This window comes from Phasianus colchicus, chromosome 26, assembly GCF_987193195.1.
Source record: "Phasianus colchicus chromosome 26, bPhaCol1.hap1.1, whole genome shotgun sequence".
Classification (NCBI taxonomy): Eukaryota; Metazoa; Chordata; class Aves; order Galliformes; family Phasianidae; genus Phasianus; species Phasianus colchicus.
Genome location: NC_143461.1, coordinates 5,582,482 through 5,604,918, shown reverse-complemented (window position 1 = coordinate 5,604,918; position 22,437 = coordinate 5,582,482). Strand labels below are relative to the sequence as shown.

The 22,437-nt window shown below is 56.9% G+C and overlaps 3 protein-coding genes across 3 annotated transcripts; all 3 read left to right on the top strand.

Moving 5' to 3' along the window:
• Positions 1–3,840: 3,840 nt before the first annotated feature.
• On the top strand, positions 3,841–7,762 carry LOC149914992 (keratin, type I cytoskeletal 14-like). Its single transcript, XM_090124852.1, has 8 exons — positions 3,841–4,418; positions 5,425–5,507; positions 5,909–6,065; positions 6,197–6,358; positions 6,435–6,560; positions 6,644–6,864; positions 7,256–7,293; positions 7,556–7,762. Exons 1-8 carry the CDS (start codon positions 3,912–3,914, stop codon positions 7,651–7,653), a joined length of 1,392 nt encoding a protein of 463 aa, XP_089980978.1. The 5' UTR covers positions 3,841–3,911; the 3' UTR covers positions 7,654–7,762.
• A 2,646-nt stretch (positions 7,763–10,408) lies between these two features.
• Positions 10,409–14,374, top strand: LOC116233661 (keratin, type I cytoskeletal 14). The gene is made up of 8 exons (XM_090124851.1): positions 10,409–11,129; positions 11,954–12,036; positions 12,287–12,443; positions 12,575–12,736; positions 12,813–12,938; positions 13,022–13,242; positions 13,590–13,639; positions 14,124–14,374. Exons 1-8 carry the CDS (start codon positions 10,623–10,625, stop codon positions 14,219–14,221), a joined length of 1,404 nt encoding a protein of 467 aa, XP_089980977.1. The 5' UTR covers positions 10,409–10,622; the 3' UTR covers positions 14,222–14,374.
• Positions 14,375–18,197: 3,823 nt separating this feature from the next.
• LOC116233703 (keratin, type I cytoskeletal 19-like) lies at positions 18,198–20,884 on the top strand. Its single transcript, XM_031600765.2, has 6 exons — positions 18,198–18,829; positions 19,154–19,236; positions 19,473–19,629; positions 19,721–19,882; positions 20,181–20,306; positions 20,481–20,884. Exons 1-6 carry the CDS (start codon positions 18,335–18,337, stop codon positions 20,739–20,741), a joined length of 1,284 nt encoding a protein of 427 aa, XP_031456625.1. The 5' UTR covers positions 18,198–18,334; the 3' UTR covers positions 20,742–20,884.
• Positions 20,885–22,437: the final 1,553 nt, after the last annotated feature.

Sequence of the window (22,437 nt, the reverse complement as noted above, 5' to 3'; positions counted from 1 at the left end):
CCTGCGAGGATTGGGGCTCCCCTGGCGAGAGCCTCGGGAACGCAGCGCCCGCAGCTCGGGGCTCACAGCCGCCCGAGCGCAGCGCCGTGGGCAAGGAGTGAGAGCGGCCGCTCTCTGCCCGCGGTCAGCGTAGGAAAGAATGCGCGCAGCTCCGTGCTGCGTGCCGGGGTGAGGGGTTTACAGACGGGGCGTGATCGCGTTTGCACGCTGCCAAGACGAAGGTGAGGAAATGCAAGAGCCTCTCGCTGCCTGGAAAACAGATCCTGAAAAAACTCCGAAAGTTGGGGAAAATAGAGCTGAAACACTTTGTGATAGCCTGAGAGTTTGGCTCTTCTCAGACACAAAGAGCATCCTCTTGTCTGGGGTAACACAAACTCGGTTTTGTCGTCCTGCCTCTCCCTTGCCAAGTCCCGGCCGTGCCCCTGACTGCAGCACGAAGGAATTCCCAGGAAGAGCTCTGGGCTCTGCACCAGGGAATCCCCGGCCTTGGGATGCTCTGCGTGCGGCTGCTGCCCTAAGTGCGAGCTGAGCGGGGCTGGGGCGGCACCGCAGCGCCTTCAGGGGCACCAGCGGAGCACAGCAGGCTGCCCAGGGCCGCATCCAGCCTGCTCGTGAGCACCTCCAGCACAGAGCTTCTCTGTGCCTCACCACTCTCGTGCTACAGACTTCCTTCCTGAAAGTCACCCCCGTGACCCCCTCCCATCAGCCCCTCGCCCTGCTGGTCCCACTGCTGCCTGTAACCTGCTCCATCCTGCTGTCAGCACGCTGGGAGCAGCTGGGTGGCCTCGAGCATCACTCATTGCCCATCGCCCACCGCTCATCTCTCATTGCCAGCGCCCCTCTCCCAGCTCCTGCCTGCCGGCTGAACGCCCCGGGTCTGCCCAGGAGGGAGTTTCCACTGCACACAGACCATGAAGATTCCTTTCATGGTAACAAACCTAAGAATGCTTTTTTCCAGATAATGTGTGGGGGCTGTCAGGACATGTCCTCGCAGATGATAAAGAATCAGCAGCCGAGATAAAAAGAAAGGCAGTGCATTTCACTCCACGCCTTGATGTATTTGTTACCCATCCTGGTGCTGTTCAGCCCTACGGAGCAGAGCTGCCAGCAGAGCACAGCCCGTCTCTTCCACGCAGCTTTCCCAGCCCCGCGTCCTTCAGCACTTCCTACAGAGCTGTGAAGTGCTGTGAATTGCACTTAGGAGAAGCTGGCCCATAGGGGAAACACAATGATTCCTAATTAGCTCTCATTCATTACATTAAAAGCTCAATTAAGTGCTATTGTCTGAGGCAAGCGCAGCACGCTGACCCCGGCCTTTCACCGCAGCCCTCAGCACCGGCTGTCCCTGCTGCAGCTCAGCCCCATCCCACGCCGCACACCTGCGGCACAGATAGCATCTGCGGCGCGCCTCTGGCTGGAACGGGCGCCGACGGCGTCTCCCGAATGTTGTGATGTATTTTTATCGCAGGGGAATTTACCGTGGGTGTCTCAGGAGCGCCTGGGAGGCAGAATTCTTCCACCACGAGCTGGGGAGGGCAGCGCTGGGGGCTGCGGCTGCGAGGGGATTCCGTGAGAGTCAGCCGGGGCAGCAGCGGGGTTAAATGTGGGCTGAACTTCTGTATTCCGATGGTATCGAACGAAGGCCCCTATTTCGGGTCTTTCTGCCCGTGGGGCTGTGGCAGAGTTTTGACTCTTTGTGGCGGTTGTCACCTTCGGGTTTGGGATGCGGTGGGGCACTGAGTGCGCAGGCAGAGCTCAGCGCAGGGTCTGCCCAGCGCCGGGGCTCGGGGCCGACGTGGGAATCGCTCACGGCACGAAGTGTTTGCTGGGAGCCGCAGCGTGAGCAAAGCCAGCACAGCTGCACGGCTCAGCGCAGGGGTGGCCGAGGAGCGCGGCTCCCACACGGCGCTGTGCCACCGGCGCTGCTGGGAAACGCCGACCCCCCTGTTTGCCAGAGGGCAGCGTGCCAGAGCGGGGTCAGAGCCACGCATCTGCCTGGGCTGCGGTGCGCTCCTCTGTGCTCTGCTGCTGCCAGGCCCCGGCTCTGAGAGGGACGTGGCACTGCCATCCCAATTTGCAGAGTGTGCGGTGTGGAGAATCAAAACACAAATCCGGAGCAAATGAGCCCCAAGGCTGTTCTGCAGAGCAGAGCCCTCAGCTGAGGGTCCTGCACTGGCCCCGGCCAGGCTGCTCCGTCTCACCGCCCTCTGCTGCTGCGGGACAGAGCAACTCCCTGCGAAGGCCTTGAGGTGCACCACGGATGCAGCTCGGTGTTGTTGCTGTTGTGATCTTCAGGGAATAGATGAAAGGAAGGAGGCACCCCGAATTACTGAGGGTGAGGCTCTGGGAACATTTTAGCAGCTCCAAAATCAGTTAAGTTCTTTAGAATGTGAAAACAGCCAGAGGGGCCCCGGGAAGGAAGGAGATCACCGCGGGAGAGAAGTACAAAAGCTGCCTAATCCCCATAACTCCATTGCTGCCTCACAGGAACCTCTGCTAAAAGCAAGAATCACTTCTCTTATCCGCAGATGACATCTCTGGAGCCAGCCAGGCCAGCAGCTTGGGTGTGCGATTTTCCACTGCATACTGCAACACCTGGCGCCGCATCACTGAAGGGATTGTTTTTTTCCAAGCAAAGAATACAACGGCGCAGTGTCTCCCTTCCTGCTTCTCTGCCGCCTTTCAGGCTAATACCCGTCCAGCCACATTGCTACAGCCACAGCGCCCAGTCTCTCTGTATTGGTGCAGGTGTGGCCCCGTCCCCCACGGCTCCGGGCGGTGCTGCTCAGCCCCCATTCCCAGTGGCTGCGGGGTTCTGCTCTGCGCCGCTCCCTGTGTGCCCCCACGCACCCCATGCAGGCAGTGCTGCCCCGAGGAGTTCAGCATTGCTGCCTCGCAGCAAAACACTGCCCCGTATGAGGCACAAGCACAGCTAAGGGCCGATTGCATTCTTTGCACTGGTAACTGTGTCTAACATGTCCTGGCAGGGGGTATCTAATGCAATTCCAGTTCTCTTTATCTGACCTCATCTGCCTGAGCATCACACCTTGCCACAGCAGTGAGACAGAGGGAATGGAGGCACAAGCATTCCCGATTCTACAAACTTTGCAGAAGCCACAGCTGCTGCTGAAGGCGCTGCAGGAAAGCAGTCAGGTCTGAAGCCATGACCCAGGTGCCACCAGGAAGCAGTGAGCATCTGCACCTTAAGCGACCGAAACCCATCGCTGTGGGGACTTTCCGACCTCTTCAGAGATTCGCCCTACACCGCTACGTCAGCAGAAACCACTGCAGTTTCTTCTCTTTTGAATTACAGGGTTCTGCCAAATGCAGTATCAGTACAAAGTACCGCCAGGTCTGTGCTTGTCCTGGATAGAGGTCCTGGCTGGAAGGTTTCCATCTGGCTTTGGCTCAGCCCTACATACAAATAATGGATGCTCAGAGCTCCTAAGTCAGCAGCTTATGTTGGCTTCGGGCACTTTAAAAAAGCAAATAGATAAATGTGTAGATCTTAAGGATATCGGGTGCTCGTGGACAGTGTCACAGGGGATTCACTTGTTGCTTCATGAAGCAGCGCAGGGTGGAGTTGGAGCGAGCACCTCCACGTCTCAGGTGCAATACTGAAATGCTAAAACGTAGCCCTGAGCGAGGAGCCTCCGTCCTGAATCACAGCCGTGCTGGGAACGAAAGCGGAAAGAGCAGATCCCGGTGTGCCTCAGCGATGCTGGTGGGAAGTGACAAAAGATGTGAAACAGGGGCGAGAAAAGTGATGATTCTGGAATTTGGCTGCGAGTGTCAGGGGTGACGAAAAGCAGCGGCAACGCCTCCCGCGTGGGCTATAAAGGGCTGCGGGCAGGGGAAGCGCGCACTGCTGCCTGCGCTGCCAGCCCGCTGTGCCCAGCCTCTGCCCCACCATGAGCACCACCGTCCGGCAGTTCTCCTCCTCCACCTCCCTCAAGAGCCTGGGGGGCGGCTCCAGCAGGCTGTCCTGCGGCCGGGCTGCGGGCTACCGGGCCCCCAGCGTCCACGGCGGCTCCAGCAGCTACTCCGTCTCCTCCCGCATCGTCTCGGGGCTCGGCGCCGGCTATGGGGGCGGCTACTGCGGCAGCGTCGGCGGGGGCTTCGGCGGGGGCTTCGGGGGCGGCTATGGGGCCGGCTATGGGGCCGGCTTCGGGGCCGGCTTCGGGGGCGGCTTCGGGGGCGGCTTCGGGGGCGGCGATGGCATCCTCCCGGCCGGCGAGAAGGAGACGATGCAGAACCTCAACGACCGCCTGGCCGCCTACCTGGACAAGGTGCGCGCCCTGGAGGAGGCCAACACCGACCTGGAGGTGAAGATCAGGGAGTGGTACAAGAAGCAGGGGCCCGGCCCCGAGCGCGACTACAGCCCCTACTACCGGACCATCGAGGAGCTGCGCAGCAAGGTGGGTGCGGTGGTGCACACGGTGGGACACCCAATCAGATGTTAAGCAGGATGCCGCCTCTCATTAGTGAGCACCAACGGTGAGAGCATCTCACATAACCTGTGCAGTGTCTGGATGGAAATTCACAGATTTCTCAATACCAGTCAGTTCTGATTGCATTCTTCTAGATGCAAATACAGATAATTTTCACTGGAAGAAACCGATGTAAAAGAAGATAACGCAAAAATGAAGAATTAGGGACAAGTCTGCTTTGATAATGTGCCTTTTTTTGATCCTTTTAAGCCAATACTTGGGAAGGTTGTAGGTGTCTGCAAACTGTGAAGCACTGCGGTGATATTTGTAAACACTGCTGTGAGATTTGTAAACATGAAGGTGGTATTTGTAAACACTTGGTCACAGACTTTGCAGACTGCTGTTCCCTGTTCCAGGGAAGGCCGTGCGCAGCAGAGATGCAGGGATGCTGGCATGGGATGCAGGAAACCCCTTCCTCTCTGTCTCCTTTGCACCAGAGCTAATGTTCTCCCAAACTCTGCCTCCAGTTTTCTCCCAGCGTGCATTCTTTGCTCCTATATTTGTAATACAAACATCAGAGGCTGTAGGCACCTGTTCTCTGCAGTCTCCTCCATTTCTGCAGTCAACAAATCAAATCCATCCCAGGACCAAAGGGCACCAAGTTTGCCATGCAGGAGCTCCCTGCTGACCTGTCGGCCTACCAGCAGAGCTGCTGTGTGCTGGGGTGGGAGCAGTAATTCCTGCTTGACCCTTGCACAACCACCGTGTGCCCTGGGGCATGGGAACCAGTGCTGTTATCTCATCTCACATCTGACATGACTCCTGTGCTGCCTTTTGAAATACTTAGTGATGGAATGTTGGAAACTGAGGTCACAGAGGTTTTGGAAAGCCCCAGGCTGCCCCAGAACTGTCTCTGTCCCCACAGCCTCAGTGTGCGTTGCTCCCTGGGTTCTGATGCTCATCCATTGCTTTCTTTTCATCCTCCCTCCTCCAGGTCCTGGGGGCCACCGTTGACAATGCCAACCTCCTGCTGCAGATTGACAATGCCAGGCTGACAGCTGATGACTTCAGGACCAAGTAAGTCACATCTCCTGGAAAAAGGGAACAAGGTCTGCAGAGGTGTTTGATGAAAAGTGGGAGAAAATTCCCATCCCAGACCCAGAAAGGCAGCTTGGAAACAAAGCCCTCAAAATGAAGATGTGATTTCCAAAGCAGCCAGTTACCTAAATCCTGTAGGCACTCCATACCTTCACTATTGCTTGTGTTAGCACTGGGCTTCTGCTGTGCCTCCACCTTCCATGCACACAGCTCAGAGCATTACCAAGGCCCAGTAATGAGCAAGGCTGTGCTGTGGGCTCAAGTGACACTGCTCTGCCAGCTGTGACACTGTGCACAGTGTGCGATGTGAGCAGCAGCCAAGGGGCTCTGCCCGACCAGATGTGATCTCAGCACACCTTGTCCCTCTGTTGTGTCGCCAGGTTTGAGACGGAGCAGGCCCTGCGCCTGAGCGTGGAGGCCGACATCAACGGGCTGCGCAGGGTGCTGGACGAGCTGACCCTGGCCAGGGCCGACCTGGAGATGCAGATCGAGAACCTGAAGGAGGAGCTGGCCTACCTGAAGAAGAACCACGAGGAGGTGGGCGCAGCGCCGGCGCCCGCTGGGGCTGTAACGTGCAGCCAGGGCAGAGGGGGTCAGGCACGGGGCGCGGGGCCGTCTGCCATTCGGGCTGTCACTCCTGTGTGCATCATGCATTTCCTTTTGCCCAGGAAATGAACGCGCTGCGCGGGCAGGTGGGAGGAGAGATCAGCGTGGAGATGGACGCGGCTCCCGGCATCGACCTCACCAAGATCCTGGCCGAGATGCGGGAGCAGTACGAGAGCCTGGCAGAGAAGAACCGCCGGGACGCCGAGCAGTGGTTCTTCAGCAAGGTGAGCTCGGCGCCCGCGGCTGCACGGCACGGCCGTGCCCACGCCGGGCTGTGACGCGCGGCTCGGCTTCTTGCAGACGGAGGAGCTGAACCGCGAGGTGGCCATCAACACGGAGCAGCTGCAGAGCGGCAAGACGGAGATCACGGAGCTGCGCCGCACCATCCAGAGCCTGGAGATCGACCTGCAGTCCCAGCTCAGCACGGTATGCGGGGCCGCTGCCTGCCGGCGTGGGGCCGGGGCCCTTCCCCGCCGCCCCCCTGAGCCCGTCCTCTCCTCCGCACGCAGAAAGCGGCGCTGGAGGGCACCCTGGCCGACACCGAGGCGCGCTACGGCACCCAGCTGGCCCAGCTGCAGGCGCTGATCACCAGCGTGGAGGAGCAGCTGGCCGAGCTGCGCTGCGACATGGAGCGCCAGAACCACGAGTACCGCGTGCTGCTGGACGTCAAGTGCCGCCTGGAGCAGGAGATCGCCACGTACCGCCGGCTGCTGGAGGGCGAGGACGCCCAGTGCGTGGGGTTTCGTGTGGCAGCACAGTGGGAGGCGATGGGATGTGGGAAGGGGCAGTGAAGCTCTGTGTTCCCTGTGCCCATGCCCTGATGCTGAGCATGCACGGGGTGTCCCTTTCTGCTGCTGCTGCTGCACAGTGGGGGCCCCGCAGTGCTGTGCACCTCAGGACAGGGAGCAGGCACTGCTGGGAATGGACTGCCACCTTGCTCCGATCCCCGGCACACACCACCCCAGCACTGTCTTTCTCTTAACATAACACAGAATGGTTTCCTGAAGGCCTTATAAGCATATTCTGGTACAAGAAGAGAAGGCAGGGCTTTAAATAATGGCTTTGTCTCAGTGTCTGCTCTCTTTTTTCCATTTTTGACCTTATTTCATTTCCCCCTGCAGCATGACCTCCCACTACGCCTCGCAGCCTGTGAAAGAAGGTGAGGACCCCTACGTCTGACGCACAGACTGCACTCATAGCACCTTCCTGCCATAGTCCCATGCTCTCTACCTTAATGCAATTACTATTTTATGACATTTTCAAAGTGTGAATTGGCAGGAATTGTTCTCCTAATATACCAAAAATGTGTTTTAGACGATTATCAGTGTAGAGGAACTGTAATAACAATTGTTAAGGTGTGGGTTAAGAGCAAACCCATGGCACAGCACCGCCATATGGAACACTTCCTTCTCCCCTTGCAGGGCCCGTGACCACACGCCAGATCCGCACCATCTTCGAGGAGGTGCAGGACGGGAAGGTGATCTCCTCCCGTGAGCAGATCACACAGGCTGCTCTCTGAGCGCTCCGCTCCCACAGCTTCGCTTCGTGCCACACCGCTGCAGCCCACCCCCCTTCTCTAAGCACCCTGCTGAGTGTGGGCATCAAATAAAGCTTCTGGCATTCGTGCACACCTGTGCCCCGTCTCACTGCTTGGCTGGGCCTCTCATTTATTCACCTGCTGGACGCGGGGCTCTGGTGAGCACCCTGTGCAGTGCAGCCAGTGGGGGGGCTGTCAAAGGAGGGCTTGGGGTGCAGGGGGTGACGCCCCTCTGGAAATACGGAGTCCAAATGGGCACAGCCCCTGCAGGTGGTTGAGGGCCCTCCTGCGAGGCACTGCCCGCAGCCCTGCCTGTTCCTGGAAAGCAGCTCACATTCTTGGCTGCATTCTGCCACATGACCTCATAATTCACAGAATCACAGAGATGACTCAGAAAAGTGCTATTCACTGTATGTAAGAACAGAGAGCTGGCCATGCAGTTTTAAGACCCCTTTCAACAAGCATCCATGGGGAGATGAGACAGTTCTGATGTACCAAAGCACTGAGGGATGCCGCTGTGCAGCCTGCAGAGCTGCCCTGCACTGGGTGGGTTCGGCGGGGCTGCAGCAGGGGGGTGGCACAGACACAGCCCCACTCACCACCCCATGAGGATCCCAATTGCCCCTGGCAGAGCACTGCCAGAGGAGCTGCACGTCGTTTCTCCCAGAAAAGTGAAGCACGCCCCTGCAGCTATAGGAACAGCAAACAATGGCTTGCTAACAAAATCCCGTTTTAATTACACCCGCTACTGCAAATTGTGAGGAAGGCGTGGAAAGCAGATGTCGGCTGTCCCACCTCAAGCAGCAATAAGCAGCACTGACCCCGCAGAGCTGTGGAGCAGGAGGCAGCTCCAGGCACGCCTGGCCGTGCGCTGGGGTTCCAAAAGGCACTCTGACTTCCCCAGCGCTGAAATCCTCTGACACAAAAGACCACTTTGGAAGCAGAAATGAAGGTGTGGCTTTGCAACCTTTTATGGAAGCTCTGCACAGTAATTTGATCTCTTATGAGCCCATTGAAGTCGCGTGGTTCCAGGACAGATGAAGGAGATGCGCTTTGGTCCTGCAGTTCTGGCTCCCAGATCTGCTGTAGTCGGAGCTGCTTCTTCCACCTCTGCTCTCCTCCTGCACTTGGACAGAAGTGCACACCTGAACAGCAGTGTGCTGCAGTGAAACTGCTGTGATGCCACAGAATGGGCATTTTGGGGTCAGAAATGTGTAAGAAATGGGCTCACAGTATGTATGGGAATCTGACTTGTTAATAGTTGGCCTTTCCTTCAAAGGAGAGTGCACAGTCATTGCGGCTGTGTGTGATGGAGATCGCATTAAAAATGTCTTAGAATTGTTAATTTGTTGTCTTACATCTTAATTAACAGCTCATCATTTTAATTGCTGCCGTGTGGCAGTATCAAAGCATCACAGATATTTGAGCTGTGTGTGTTCTGACGGCACTCGCAGCGGTTAAACGAGAGATGAAAGGGAGGCAATTCCATGCAAAGAAAGCTGTGCTGGGACGGGCACAGAGGGCACAGCAGAGCTGCTCTCCTGGAGGGCTCTGCTGGTCAACACGTGGTTCTGCAGGAACTTCTGCTGGTGTCACTGAGTACAGATGGCAATGGGGAGGGATGTGCTCCTTGGGGCCGTGTCGCTGCCCCCCCTGCCCCCACACTGTGTCCAGTCCCAAGGAATTGGAGTCCAAGGGAACATTTCACACACCCCCTCCCCATGCTGCTTTCCTCACACAAGAGAAGGAATTGCATCACCCGGAGCCACTCAGCAATGTACCTTTGCTGCTTATTTCCAAACTCTCCCCCCATCATTGGCAGATGATCTAAGGAACACTTGGCTGTTGGAAGGGGCTGTCGGGGCCTGTCGGGGAGCAGTCAGACAGCTCACCGTGCACACACATGAGAAATTCCTGCTCCTCCACACCCTGCACCACCGCCGGTGCCGCTCCGCTCGGTGACGCACGCGGCAGCAGCGCAGCCAGGCAGCAGCGCCCTGAGCCCACCGCCCTGCGCAGCGCACTGTGCGCCCACCGAGCTGTCAGCTGCAGTCCCACACGGCTCTGTCCTCCCGGTCACAGCAGCTCGGGGCGTTCACGCAAAGAGCAGCTTCACCACAAGCCATGCTGCTGCCAGCTGTGAGCTCTTACAGGGACCTGTAGTTCTTTTCCCTATGACCTTCAACTGCTGGATGCTGTTCTGCAGTTTCTCTTGGAGAATCTCATGGTTTTTAAGTTATTCCAGCTCACAGCCATCCCCTGCCCTTCTGGAGCACTTGCTAGGCTCCTGCTTATAAATTCACAATGGCACAGTTCCTCCTCATTGCCTTTCCATATTCCGTCCCTCCTGGGTGGTCTCTGAAGTGAAGAATTAAGCAAGCCCTGAAGGATGAACTCCTTTTAATGCCAGAGAAAAGCCCACCTGCAGATAGGAGAGGAGAGCTGCACCTCCGTGCCGGCTGCCCAGCGCTCCACCCCCGGACACAACACTGCACTGCGCCCTGCACGGCTGCTGCCCATGGGACAGAGGGGCTGAGCTGCTGGGGCAGATGCAGCAGAAGAGCTGCTGAATTCCTCCACTTAAACACCGCCTGAATAGATCCATTTCAGAGGTAGCACTACAAAGGAATATTAAAATGTAGCCCTGAGCAAGGAGCCTCCTCCTTTGAATCACACCTATTTACTTGGAAACGGAAGAAGCATAAAAACGCCCTTCGTGAGATAAGAGCTTTCGAGTGAAATATGACAAAAAGCGTGAACAGAACAAAGGAAAAATGACGAATCTGGAAGTTGGCTCAGATTTTAGGAGTGATGAAAATCTTCGGGAATGCATCAGAAAAAAAAAGAAGCAGCGGCAACGCCTCCCGCGTGGGCTATAAAGGGCTGCGGGCAGGGGAAGCGCGCACTGCTGCCTGCGCTGCCAGCCCGCTGTGCCCAGCCTCTGCCCCACCATGAGCACCACCGTCCGGCAGTTCTCCTCCTCCACCTCCCTCAAGAGCCTGGGGGGCGGCTCCAGCAGGCTGTCCTGCGGCCGGGCTGCGGGCTACCGGGCCCCCAGCGTCCACGGCGGCTCCAGCAGCTACTCCGTCTCCTCCCGCATCGTCTCGGGGCTCGGCGCCGGCTATGGGGGCGGCTACTGCGGCAGCGTCGGCGGGGGCTTCGGCGGGGGCTTCGGGGGCGGCTATGGGGCCGGCTATGGGGCCGGCTTCGGGGCCGGCTTCGGGGGCGGCTTCGGGGGCGGCTTCGGGGGCGGCGATGGCATCCTCCCGGCCGGCGAGAAGGAGACGATGCAGAACCTCAACGACCGCCTGGCCGCCTACCTGGACAAGGTGCGCGCCCTGGAGGAGGCCAACACCGACCTGGAGGTGAAGATCAGGGAGTGGTACAAGAAGCAGGGGCCCGGCCCCGAGCGCGACTACAGCCCCTACTACCGGACCATCGAGGAGCTGCGCAGCAAGGTGGGTGCTGTGAAAATCAAAGTCCTCATTAAAGTCACTTTTTAATAGATTAAATGGCAAGTGATTGGTCTGAGATGGGAAAACAGAGTGCCTGGAAATAAGTACTGAGCACTCCGCAGTCGGGGACACGCTGTGGCCTTGGCACTGCTTGCTGCTGAATATGACACGCAGTGATGCTAAAGCCAGATCCTGCAGTTTCTAGCTTAGTGCAAGGCTGTGGATAGAAGTTAACAAAGAAAGGAATGGCTCATGGGATGCTTGTTCTTTGGGAGGTGCAGACACAGGAGCAAGGAAAAACCGTGGGGAACCCAGCCATGGGGAGTCGGTGGTTCAGAGGTTCTTTGGGCAGAGCCTTCCTCCCCTGCTGCAGCTGGGACGCAAAGACATCCAGATCTGCAGCTGGATTCCTTCTGGATATCCCCTGGAGCACCACAACTCACTGCGAGCATTTCATTAGCTTGTGGCTACAGAAATTACTGCTCATTAAATGGCCAATCCTTCTCAAAATCCCAGAACAAATATTTGCACCTTGGTGTAATTATGACAGCCATTTGGGCGCCGTTGCTCCTCCTCAGCTCCTTTTCCTCCCAGTTGGGCTCTTTGCAGTGCCTGCGGTGACATAGGCACGCTGCAACCCGCACGGGCAAATGCTGCCAGGCAGGGGTGCAGCTCAGCATCACACTGTGCAGAGTCCTTGTGCAAAGCCAAGCCAAGGGGCAGAAGTTGGGTGCACTCTGGTCCTCTCAAACAAGATCTCCACCAGCAGCATGCGACATTGTGTAATGACTTTTTCATTCCCTTTTCTGCTTTTTTTTTTTGCCTAGATTCTTGCTGCAACTGTTGAGAATGCCAACATTGTCCTGCAGATTGACAATGCCAGGCTGGCAGCTGATGACTTCAGGACCAAGTAAGTGCAAAGCTCTCAGGGAAAGGAAGGGACAGGGCAGCATGCTCCACGCTGTGCTATTTGCACCTGGAGCTGCCCCACAGCTCCTGCTGGCTGCTGGTGGCCACGGGGTCCTGACAGTCCTGCACTGCGGAGAGCTGTGCGTGCACCCCTGGTGTGAGGTGCTGGCAGACATAGACAAGCTGGGGCAGGGAAGAGAAAAGGACTGCTATCAGCAGGACCCAAGCTGAGACCGTGTGCATGTCGCCAGGTTTGAGACGGAGCAGGCCCTGCGCCTGAGCGTGGAGGCCGACATCAACGGGCTGCGCAGGGTGCTGGACGAGCTGACCCTGGCCAGGGCCGACCTGGAGATGCAGATCGAGAACCTGAAGGAGGAGCTGGCCTACCTGAAGAAGAACCACGAGGAGGTGGGCGCAGCGCCGGCGCCCGCTGGGGCTGTAACGTGCAGCCAGGGCAGAGGGGGTCAGGCACGGGGTGCGGGGCCGTCTGCCATTCGGGCTGTCACTCCTGTGTGCATCATGCATTTCCTTTTGCCCAGGAAATGAACGCGCTGCGCGGGCAGGTGGGAGGAGAGATCAGCGTGGAGATGGACGCGGCTCCCGGCATCGACCTCACCAAGATCCTGGCCGAGATGCGGGAGCAGTACGAGAGCCTGGCAGAGAAGAACCGCCGGGACGCCGAGCAGTGGTTCTTCAGCAAGGTGAGCTCGGCGCCCGCGGCTGCACGGCACGGCCGTGCCCACGCCGGGCTGTGACGCGCGGCTCGGCTTCTTGCAGACGGAGGAGCTGAACCGCGAGGTGGCCATCAACACGGAGCAGCTGCAGAGCGGCAAGACGGAGATCACGGAGCTGCGCCGCACCATCCAGAGCCTGGAGATCGACCTGCAGTCCCAGCTCAGCACGGTATGCGGGGCCGCTGCCTGCCGGCGTGGGGCCGGGGCCCTTCCCCGCCGCCCCCCTGAGCCCGTCCTCTCCTCCGCACGCAGAAAGCGGCGCTGGAGGGCACCCTGGCCGACACCGAGGCGCGCTACGGCACCCAGCTGGCCCAGCTGCAGGCGCTGATCACCAGCGTGGAGGAGCAGCTGGCCGAGCTGCGCTGCGACATGGAGCGCCAGAACCACGAGTACCGCGTGCTGCTGGACGTCAAGTGCCGCCTGGAGCAGGAGATCGCCACGTACCGCCGGCTGCTGGAGGGCGAGGACGCCCAGTGCGTGGGGTTTGCGTGGGCAGTGTGGTGGGAAGGGCTGTGGGGGTCCCTAACGTGCTGCTTGGGGCCTCATCCTGACTGCAGCCTTCAGGCCTCGTGATTCTTTGCATTCCTAGCTCAGTTACCCAAAGGTTCCTTCCCTGATTGCTGCCTGTGGAGGGATGCTCAGTATCAGCACTCCCTGCTGCAAGGAGCAGTGGTCCCTCAGCCTGCAGGGGCACCCAGTGCAGCAGATGTTATCATAGTTCCTACGACTTTTCTTCTTTCCTCTCTTGCCTGCATACAGTGCTGATGAAACAACAAGAGTTTGTCCCTAACTTCCCTTTTGTTTTCTCCTCTTCTTGCAGCATCTCTTCCCAGTACTCCTCTGCGATGTCCTCACACTCTGGCAGAGACGGTAAGAATGCATCTTGTTCCACATGCCCACGGCACACAGCTTTGAGACTTCTCTTTGAGCAGCTGCCAAAGTGATGCAGGGAAAGGCAGCCCCCAGGGCGTTGCTGGGTGAGGCAGAGGCAGGATAGCACAGGAGCACCCCATAAAAAGCAACCACAAGGAGAAGCTGTAGGGGTGGGAGATGCCCCACGTTCCTTTATCCCAGGGGTGCTTCACACCAGACAGACCCTGTAGCTGAGCAGCCCCCACACTGCACAGAGACAAAGAACTGAACTACCCTGTGAAATCATAGAGTGAGCCCTTTGTGTTCCTGAGCCTTCCCATCAGGCGGGCGCTTCCCTCTTCTTGGCCAGTGCAGGGCTGTCCCAGGCTGCGTGTTCTGATACCCCACAGACTTTCCCATGTCTTTCTCCAGCCCACGTGGCACCTGACAGAGTCTTAAGGAATTTCTCTCCCTCCCCATCCCTCTCTGCCTCTCCCTGCAGCCATTACATCCTCGCGCCAGGTGCGCACCATCGTGGAGGAGGTGCAGGACGGGAAGGTGGTCTCATCCCGGGAGCAGGTGGCACTGACCACACGCTAGTGGGACCCACAGCAGCCCCAGGCTCTGCCCGACGGAGCTGCCGACACAGCTGGCTTCGCCCCTCTGCTTCTCCCCCAGCGACCCTTAACCACGTTCAGCTGCCATCGTGCACTCTGTACACATTTAATAAAGCTTTGTTTTTCATTCATGCAACTGCAGACTTGTCCGTCACTGACACAGGAGCTCTCAAAGCCGAGGGGCTGGGCACTCACGGCAGGGAAGTTCCAGAAATCCACAGCTGGGAGTGTGGGAGGAGATGTGCGTGCCTGGAGCAGCAGGAGTCCGGGCAGCTTGTTTGTGGAACTCAGTGCTGATGGGTGCAGGAACTGAGATGTGACCTGGTCATGTTGATGTGAGAAAAAGGCAATGATGTTTTTAGACGAAGTGCCAAATGAGAACGGACTGAAGCCAGCAAACACAAAGCTGTGCTCTCTGACGCTCAGTATCAGGAGGAGCTGCTCCCTCCCGCAGGCGGAACCCCAAAGAGCTCAGCAGGACCGTGGCTGCCACGTGCACTGCACACAGACACGAGCAAGCATCAGCTGGCAAACCTCATCCAAATGTTCCTCCCGCCTCATTTGACTGCCTTAAAATCACACCGTTAGGCACCCAGCACCAAGGCTTTACACAGCTATATTAATGTTGCCGACGGCTGCGTTTAATACCTCTGTAGTAACCACTGCTTAATCTGCAGGGGGTGAGCAGCCATAACTCTGTATATAATGATTCTGACACCCAGCAGATCCCTGCTAAATCCGTCCTGCAGCATTCCAGCACTGGGGCACTGACGCAGGGTGGGAGGGCTCCTGCCTGCACATCCTGGAGCTGCCGGGTCGCACAGGATGGAAGGGGCTGTTGGGGGAGGGCTGCTGCCATCACTGAGAGCGACTGCTAAGCAATTACAGAAGAAGGCAGGAAGTGAAACACCAACCAGAGGGCAGAGTTCACCGCGCCGCGCTTTGCCAGAACTGCAGGCCTTGCAGCAATAGGAACCATCTGACCCCATGAGCTACACCTGCCTCAAAATAGAATACAGATCAAACGAAAACAAACTTCAGCTCAGGTTGTCTTCATAGCAATGGACAACGGTGCAGGGTGAAATCCAGAGTTAGCTGAAAATGTACTATTTTTTGCCATTGGAAGACAGTGATTTTATCTCAGGTGTGCATGTTGGCAGCTACTGAACGCTTGAGCTCCCTGCAGAATGCCCCATGTGTGCCAAAGACAGAACGGAGTTCTGGAAAATACAGCCACTGCAGAGTATATGCAAGTGGAAGGCTACAGGAGCCCATCTGTGCCACTGACCCACAGTGCCAGAGCCTCCCATCCACAGAAAGGCCCAGCCTGAGCATTGGAGTTGCTGGGGGCTGCTGGGAGCCCAGGTCCGTAGAAAATCCATTTGGTTTCCTTGGAGGACTGCACCAGGCATGGTTCTGATTCATCCATGTATGTATGCTTTAGTAAAAAGGCTTAAATTCAGCACAGGGCTCTGCAAACCCTGTGATCACAAAGATGAAAGCCTGTGCTCAGCATGCATAACTGCTGTGCTATATGACAGCCATCTCACAGAAGGAAAATACCACCTACAGTTCACATCTGTGAAATGCGCACGGATTTCCACATCCACGACACAGAACGCTGCTCAGGAGTGTTCCACATTTCCTGCAGGATGCCAGAGCAGGAAAAGCAGTGACTGAATTCAGCAAGGAATTCAGATGTAAGTCCTCAACACACAATGGCAAAACTTGGATGGACAGCGAAACAAAAAATGGAAACCAGGAATATCTTCGAAAGATATTCCATCAGCAGGGACACCAAGAGACATGAAGGACGTGCCAGACTAAGTGCGAACTATAGAAGCGCACACAGCAACTGCACTCTGCACCAGCATTGTGTCCCAGCAGAAGGCTCTGTGCTTGCACTGCACGTTTCATCCTTGGGAAGGAGAGCTGTTAATAACTGCCATTGCTGTTCCCATCCCATCGAGCACCAAACTGAAACCCAGAGAAATGCAGGAGTGCCCGCAGTGACTCACAGTGCTGTGCTCAGAGCTCTGCAGCCCTGATGTCCCCATGAGCTGCAGGGCTCGGGCAGCAGCTCCTCCTGGGCAGCTTCACAGAGACAGCTGAGTCAACATTTAGATAAGAGAGCACCTGTAAGCAGCAGCACAAGGATTCTGCGTGGGTAAAACTGTCCTAAAGCACTCCGAGACCACAGAGGGCTCCTCCCAGGGGAGATCCAGTCCTGCCTTCTCATTTCCCTCACTCATTTGAGCCTGGTTGTTCCATGGGGCAGAGCAGCCCTTGGGAGTGACGGCGGGTGCCTGTCCCCTTTGGAACGTGGGGCATCGGGACACCACGGGAAGCCAGAGCACAATTCCTTTCTTTCTAATTTTTTAACAAAATTAAGAGGGAGCAGTACCTTTACCCAGGGGAGGCCTTTCCATCCTCATTTCTTCTTAAAGCAATAATGGTTCCTTGTTGGTCCTGCATGGCAGGCTGCAAAGTGCCAGTGGAGGTGCACACACACACTCATACGTATGCACACACACACCCTGTGCTGGGCTCACACACACACACACACACACACACACACACTGCAGCTCACTGCATCCAGCTGGGGAGCACTTCCAGCAGCGCTGCCATTACACACTTGGAGAGCATCGTTATCAAATTGCTCCATCAAAAATGAAAATCTCTTTTAGTAAAATAAAGACGGCAGCTGCTGGCAGGCCTTGAGGTGTGGCCTGGTGTAGATGCATGTCAAAGCTTCCCATTATGAAAAGGAAAAAAACCACTGTGAAGAACACACAAATTGCACTGAAATCCCCTACAATCACGAGTGAAACACTTCTCCATAGAAGTTGTAGTATTCATCACTGGCTACAGAGACCTACAGCTGTGTCTGAAGTTCAAAATGGACGCACACAACCCACACCACATGTAAGGTTTTCTGGATTTGCAGTGCCAGGATAAAACCAAGGCTAATGAACCTGGCTGAATGGCACGGCAATGCCCCAAAGCAGGCTGCACCGGGCGCGTCCTTCGTGTGACAGGTCTGGGTGAGTTGGACTCCAGGGACGATGCTGAAGAGCAGCCATGTGACAGGCACCACTTGGCTGTATTAATATTATTAACAAAATGAAAAACCTGGATGACAAAGCATTGTAATTATCTCTCCCGTCCCTCAATTCAGCATCCCTAGACTAAAAATATGTTGAATATCCTTTTTCTTTTGTAGTCTCTTGGACACGCTTCCCCCAAACTGTGCTTGGAGGAGCTCCGTGCTGCTGCCAGGATTGGCGTCAGACTGCTCCCAAAATTCTCCATGCTTCTGTTTTAGAAACGCAGAGCACCATCTCCTGTGGCTGTCCTCTCCTGGCAGCGAATAGCCATAGCTAACTGCAGTGCCTGGGAGGAAAAGGAAATATCCTTTTCTCTTTTACTTTGGGTAAATATTTGCATGTTTTGTCTAGCAGAACACATACCCTGGTGTCCCTCCTCTGGAAGGGGATGTCACGGTGCATGCTGGAGGAAGGGAAGCAGCGAGCCATCACTGCTCAAGCTCCATATTTTCTGTGCACTCCATTTCCATGGTGCAACGCCAGGGGCCCTGGCGGGACCTCACCCCATTGCTGCTGCCCAGGGGGTCCCCCCCCATCCCCTGGGGCAGCTGCACCACGGGCGCCTGCACCCGAGGGGGCCGAGCAGGCTCTGCCGGGTGGTGGCACCAGCCCACAGCGATCCCCTCCAGCAGGACTCGCCCCCCATGGGTAATTGCTGCTTCGTTCCCCAGGCAGTCTCAGTTATCGTCGCTGTTTGTGTCACTTGTTTGGTTGTCATCACAAGTCAGACCTGATGATTCAGGAAGTCACATTTTTGATGTAGTTTTGAAACACGCTGCTATTAACCAAAGCATCTTTCTGTTGTGGGATCGCCGGAGACAAACGCCCATAGGGAAATATTCCGGGCACAGAACTACCAGGTAGGGAGGAGGAAGAACAAACAGCGCTTCTCCAGCGGCAGCATCCACGGGGCGGTATAAATAGGGAGCAGTGGGACCAGAGGCCGGCAGCAGCTCCTGCACCGCCCGCGCAGCTCGCGCGGCTGCACCATGAGCTGCGCGCGGCAGTGCGGCACCTGGGGCAGCGCGGGCAGCCGGGCGGGCACCATGCAGGGCTCCTCTGCCTCCGCAGGACGGCACGCAGCCTTCGAGGTCGCGGCCGCAGCCGGGGCTTTCTCTGGCGGCAGTTTGGGCGAGGCGCTGCTCGGGCAGCAGCTGGGGGTCGGCAGCATGAGTGGGGGCAGCTTCGGAGCGACCCCACGGGCCTGTTCCACCCTTGGGTTCAGCACGGGGGGCGTGTGTGCGCGCGGCGTCGGAGGTTTCGGCAGGGCCGGCGAGGGGATCCTGTTTGCCAACAATGAGAAGGCAACGATGCAGAACCTCAATGACCGCCTGGCCTCCTACCTGGACAAGGTGCGGCTGCTGGAGAGCGAGAATGCCGAGCTGGAGTGCCGCATCCGGGAGTGGTACGCCAAGGTGGGCCCCAGCTGTGAGCCGCGGGACTACAGCTGCTTCCACAAGGAGATTGAAGACCTTCAGAACCAGGTAAAGCATCTCGAGAAACGTCTCACACTTCTTTGCGCCTCGCTTCCACACGTGGACAGACCGATGCCCGGCAGCAGCCTGGAGGAGCAGGAGGTGGCAGCTGGCATTCAGCGATCAGAGGGCAGCAGCTCACAGAGAGCCGACGGTCCTGCAGCCCGCCATGCAGGCTCCCCGCTGTGCTGCCATTTAACTGATTAATAACCCCCAAACACGAAACCATTATAAAATAACCATGTTGCAGTGCTCCGGGTGGACAATTCCTCCAGGCCTCCTGCAGCCGGCAGAACCTGCCAGCCCAAATCTCTTCCTGTGCTTTCTTTCCAGATCCTGTGTGCAGCCATGGAGACCAACAAAATCCTTCTGAACATTGACAACAGTCGGATGACAGCTGATGACTTCCGAGCCAAGTGAGCCCTGCGCTGGGCTGTGGGTCAGGGGAAGGAAGGGGTGGGCACTGAGGTGGTGTGGGGCTGAAACCTGCCCGCCCTACTGTTGTATTAAAGCACAGATCCCTGTGCAAGGCAATGTCCGCAGCATCACATGCCTGAAGCAAGAGAACTTGGTCCTAATTTCATCCCTCACACTCAGCTCAAGCACTTGCAGTGCTTTGCTGGCATGTTGAGTTCCTGTTCCTGTGCTTAAGGTATGAGACCGAGTGCAGCCTCCGGCAGAATGTGGACGCGGACATCTGCAATCTGCGCCCTGTGCTGGACCAGCTGGCCAGCTGCAAGGCTGACCTACAGCTGCAGTGCGAGGCCGTGACCGAGGAGATGTGCTGTCTCAAGGCGAACCACGAGGAGGTCAGATACCCCTCACCCTAAAGAAATCTGTGGGAAGAGGGGAACTTCCCCCAGCTGGGAACATGACCGTCCCGGTGTGCGCTGCCTGCAGGAAATGAGCTCCCTGAGGAAGCAGGCGACCGGAGATGTGAGCGTGGAGGTCAACGCCTGTCCTGGCCCAGACCTGAGGAAGATCCTGGAGGAGCTGCGCTGTCAGTATGAGACGCTGATGGAGCGCAACCGCAAGGAGACGGAGCAGTGGTTTGCCTGCAAGGTACGGTGCGCTGTGCGGCTCTGCCCTCTGCCTGCTGAGGGAGAGGGAGAAGTGAGAGAGCAGTGCTTCTCCACTTCCTGGCAGTGTGTGGACAACAGCAGTTCCAGCTAGGAGAAACTCAGACTGGTTCCACAGCCCCACTGCAGCGCTCTTCTGCTGGCGGCTGAGGAGCTGCAGTGCTGCAGGGTCACGGGGCATGTGGGCCTGGGCTGGGAGCACCTGGGGGCTGCAGCACAAGCGGATGTCCGGGGCTGTGGTGTGGGATGGGCAGGGCACACAGCGCTCCTTCTGACCTCAGGTGGAAGAGGTGAACCTGGAGGTCATCACCAGCAGCCAGGAGATAGAGTCGAGCAACAAGCAGGTCACGGAGCTGAGACGCCAGCTGCAGGGCCTGGAGATCAACGTGCAAGCCCAACTGACCATGGTGAGTGATGCACGATTCTGTCTCAGCCCCCAGCTCCCTGCAAAGAGCTGCAGGAGCAGAACCGCACGGATGGGTACAATGGGACAGCTCTGCAGTGGGATCCCTTGATAAGAAGTCCAGGCTGCCTGTGTCAGCTGCATAACCCATCCTCCTTTTCGTTGCTTCCATGCTCAGAAAGAAAACCTGGAGTCCTCTCTGGCTGAGACAGAATGCCGCTACAACAAATACCTCACTGAGCTGCAGAGCCAGATCTCCTGCGTGGAGCAGCGGCTGGCAGAGATCCGGGCAGAGATGGAGTGCCAGAACCAGGAGTACAAGAGCCTGCTGGATATCAAGTGCCGCCTGGAGCAGGAGATCCACACCTACCGCTGCCTGCTGGAGGGCGGGCAGCAGGACATCATGTATGCAGGCTGCAGGCAGAGCCGGGCACAGTGACATCCCTGGGCCGTCACTCACAGGGATATGAAAACCTGAGATACAAGCGGTAGAAGAACACAGTGGCGAGGAACCAGCAGCGCCCTGCTTCCAGGCAGGGCTGGGAAGCCAACCATGAGGAGCTGAGCATTTGCTCTGACCAATGTTCGGCCATGAGCTCCTTCTCTCCCCTGGGAAGGGGGTCGGCCCATCGCTCCCACCCTGCGCCAGCCCTGCCTGCGCTGCGGGGCGGCTCCCGCTGAGCTGGGGAGGTGCTTCGTGACAGCTGTCATTTAGCTGAGTCCTGCTGGCTCTGCACTGATAGACAGGATTAGGGACGGGTAGTTAAATTCCCTGAAACAATAAATTATCTAAATGTTTTCAGTTTCACACGACAATTTTAATTATGGTTTGGGGAAATTTAATTTGTATGCAAAGCAGCTGGCTCTTCCCTGCTTTCCATGAACTGAGATTTTGAAACAGAGAAGCTGTGCACAGAGCTGTCTGAGCCTCCAGCGCCCCGCAGGTGGAGGTGTTTTCATGGGGGCATCCCAAAGAGGGCTCTCCAGTCCCATGTGAGCTACACGAAATGTCAGCTCTCATTCCCAAAGCTCAGCTGCTGCAGTGTGAACAGCACTGTTACATGTGATGGAGTCACTGTGCCTGGAGCTGCTCAGGAGGTGTGTAGATGTGGCACTTGGGGATGTGGTTGGGCACAGTGGGGATGGGTTGCTAGTTCGATTTGGTGACATTAGAGGTCTTTTCCAACCTGAATGACTGTATGGTCCCACAGTCAGGCTGTTCTCCCAGGTGGGGCTGAAGAGCTGCAGGGGGAGTCAAGGCCTGCCCAAGCCATTCACCAGGGATGTAAGATTAAGCAAGCTTGGGGAAGGAGGGAGGAGAAATGCGGTACAAGAGGAAGTGGGGATGTGAGAAGGACAGGGGGGTGCACAAAGGAAACTCCAGACAAAGCCATGCTGAACCCTGAGCAGGACACTGCAGACAGGAGACGTCCCTTGGAGGGCTCCCAAAGAACAACCCCCAAAAAGTAAAGCAAACTAACAGGCAGTGCTCAGCTCCACGTGCAGCACCGGTGGGATGGGAGGAACCCATGGGACCAAACTGAGGGGACCTCAGCACTGCTGTGCCCCCGGCCCTTACCTGGGATGTGCCGGGATCCACACGCTTGCACCTAATAAAACTGTGCCACTACTGATACAGCTCTGAACCTGAGAAACAATTTCTACAAATAAGGAATTAAACGAGTATTTAGAAACATGTTACACAGGTCGTTGTGCTCTGGAAGGGATGTCTGCACTGCGAGAGCCCACGCTGGGAGCGGAGGTCGGAGGCGACGAGGAGGAGCGAGTCGGGGCTGCAGGGAGCGCGGGGCAGCCGACAGACAGCTTCTGTTGGAAGGGACTTTCGAGCGAAAGTCAAGCTTTCATTAAAGTGGGCGTGTGTTAATATAATCTAATATAAGACAATTTGCAGCACCTTTTGAGGTATTATGAATGTGTAGCAACAGGATAAAATCAAGAACAACAAGTTTTCCCAAATAATACTGAAGTAGTAATTTGAAAGCAAAGCTGTGCTGGACCCGACACGCCCTTCTGCCAGGGGAAGCGATTCCAAGAGAAAATGCTAAATAAGGAACCACGAAAGCATCTAAAGAGAAAAAGCGAGCAGGAAGAACCAGCTGGCAGCATGCGGGCAG

What these genes read in the sequence shown, in the direction of transcription:
- LOC149914992 (XM_090124852.1), top strand. Translation starts at nt 3,912, where the DNA reads ATGAGCACCACCGTCCGGCAGTTCTCCTCCTCCACCTCCCTCAAGAGC. An exon ending in TGAAGAAGAACCACGAGGAG is followed by an intron (nt 6,066 to 6,196) that starts GTGGGCGCAGCG and finishes CCTTTTGCCCAG; the next exon opens with GAAATGAACGCGCTGCGCGG. An exon ending in TGCAGTCCCAGCTCAGCACG is followed by an intron (nt 6,561 to 6,643) that starts GTATGCGGGGCC and finishes CTCCGCACGCAG; the next exon opens with AAAGCGGCGCTGGAGGGCAC.
- LOC116233661 (XM_090124851.1), top strand. Translation starts at nt 10,623, where the DNA reads ATGAGCACCACCGTCCGGCAGTTCTCCTCCTCCACCTCCCTCAAGAGC. An exon ending in TCGAGGAGCTGCGCAGCAAG is followed by an intron (nt 11,130 to 11,953) that starts GTGGGTGCTGTG and finishes TTTTTTGCCTAG; the next exon opens with ATTCTTGCTGCAACTGTTGA. An exon ending in TGCAGTCCCAGCTCAGCACG is followed by an intron (nt 12,939 to 13,021) that starts GTATGCGGGGCC and finishes CTCCGCACGCAG; the next exon opens with AAAGCGGCGCTGGAGGGCAC.
- LOC116233703 (XM_031600765.2), top strand. Translation starts at nt 18,335, where the DNA reads ATGAGCTGCGCGCGGCAGTGCGGCACCTGGGGCAGCGCGGGCAGCCGG. An exon ending in TTGAAGACCTTCAGAACCAG is followed by an intron (nt 18,830 to 19,153) that starts GTAAAGCATCTC and finishes CTTTCTTTCCAG; the next exon opens with ATCCTGTGTGCAGCCATGGA. An exon ending in TGCAAGCCCAACTGACCATG is followed by an intron (nt 20,307 to 20,480) that starts GTGAGTGATGCA and finishes TTCCATGCTCAG; the next exon opens with AAAGAAAACCTGGAGTCCTC.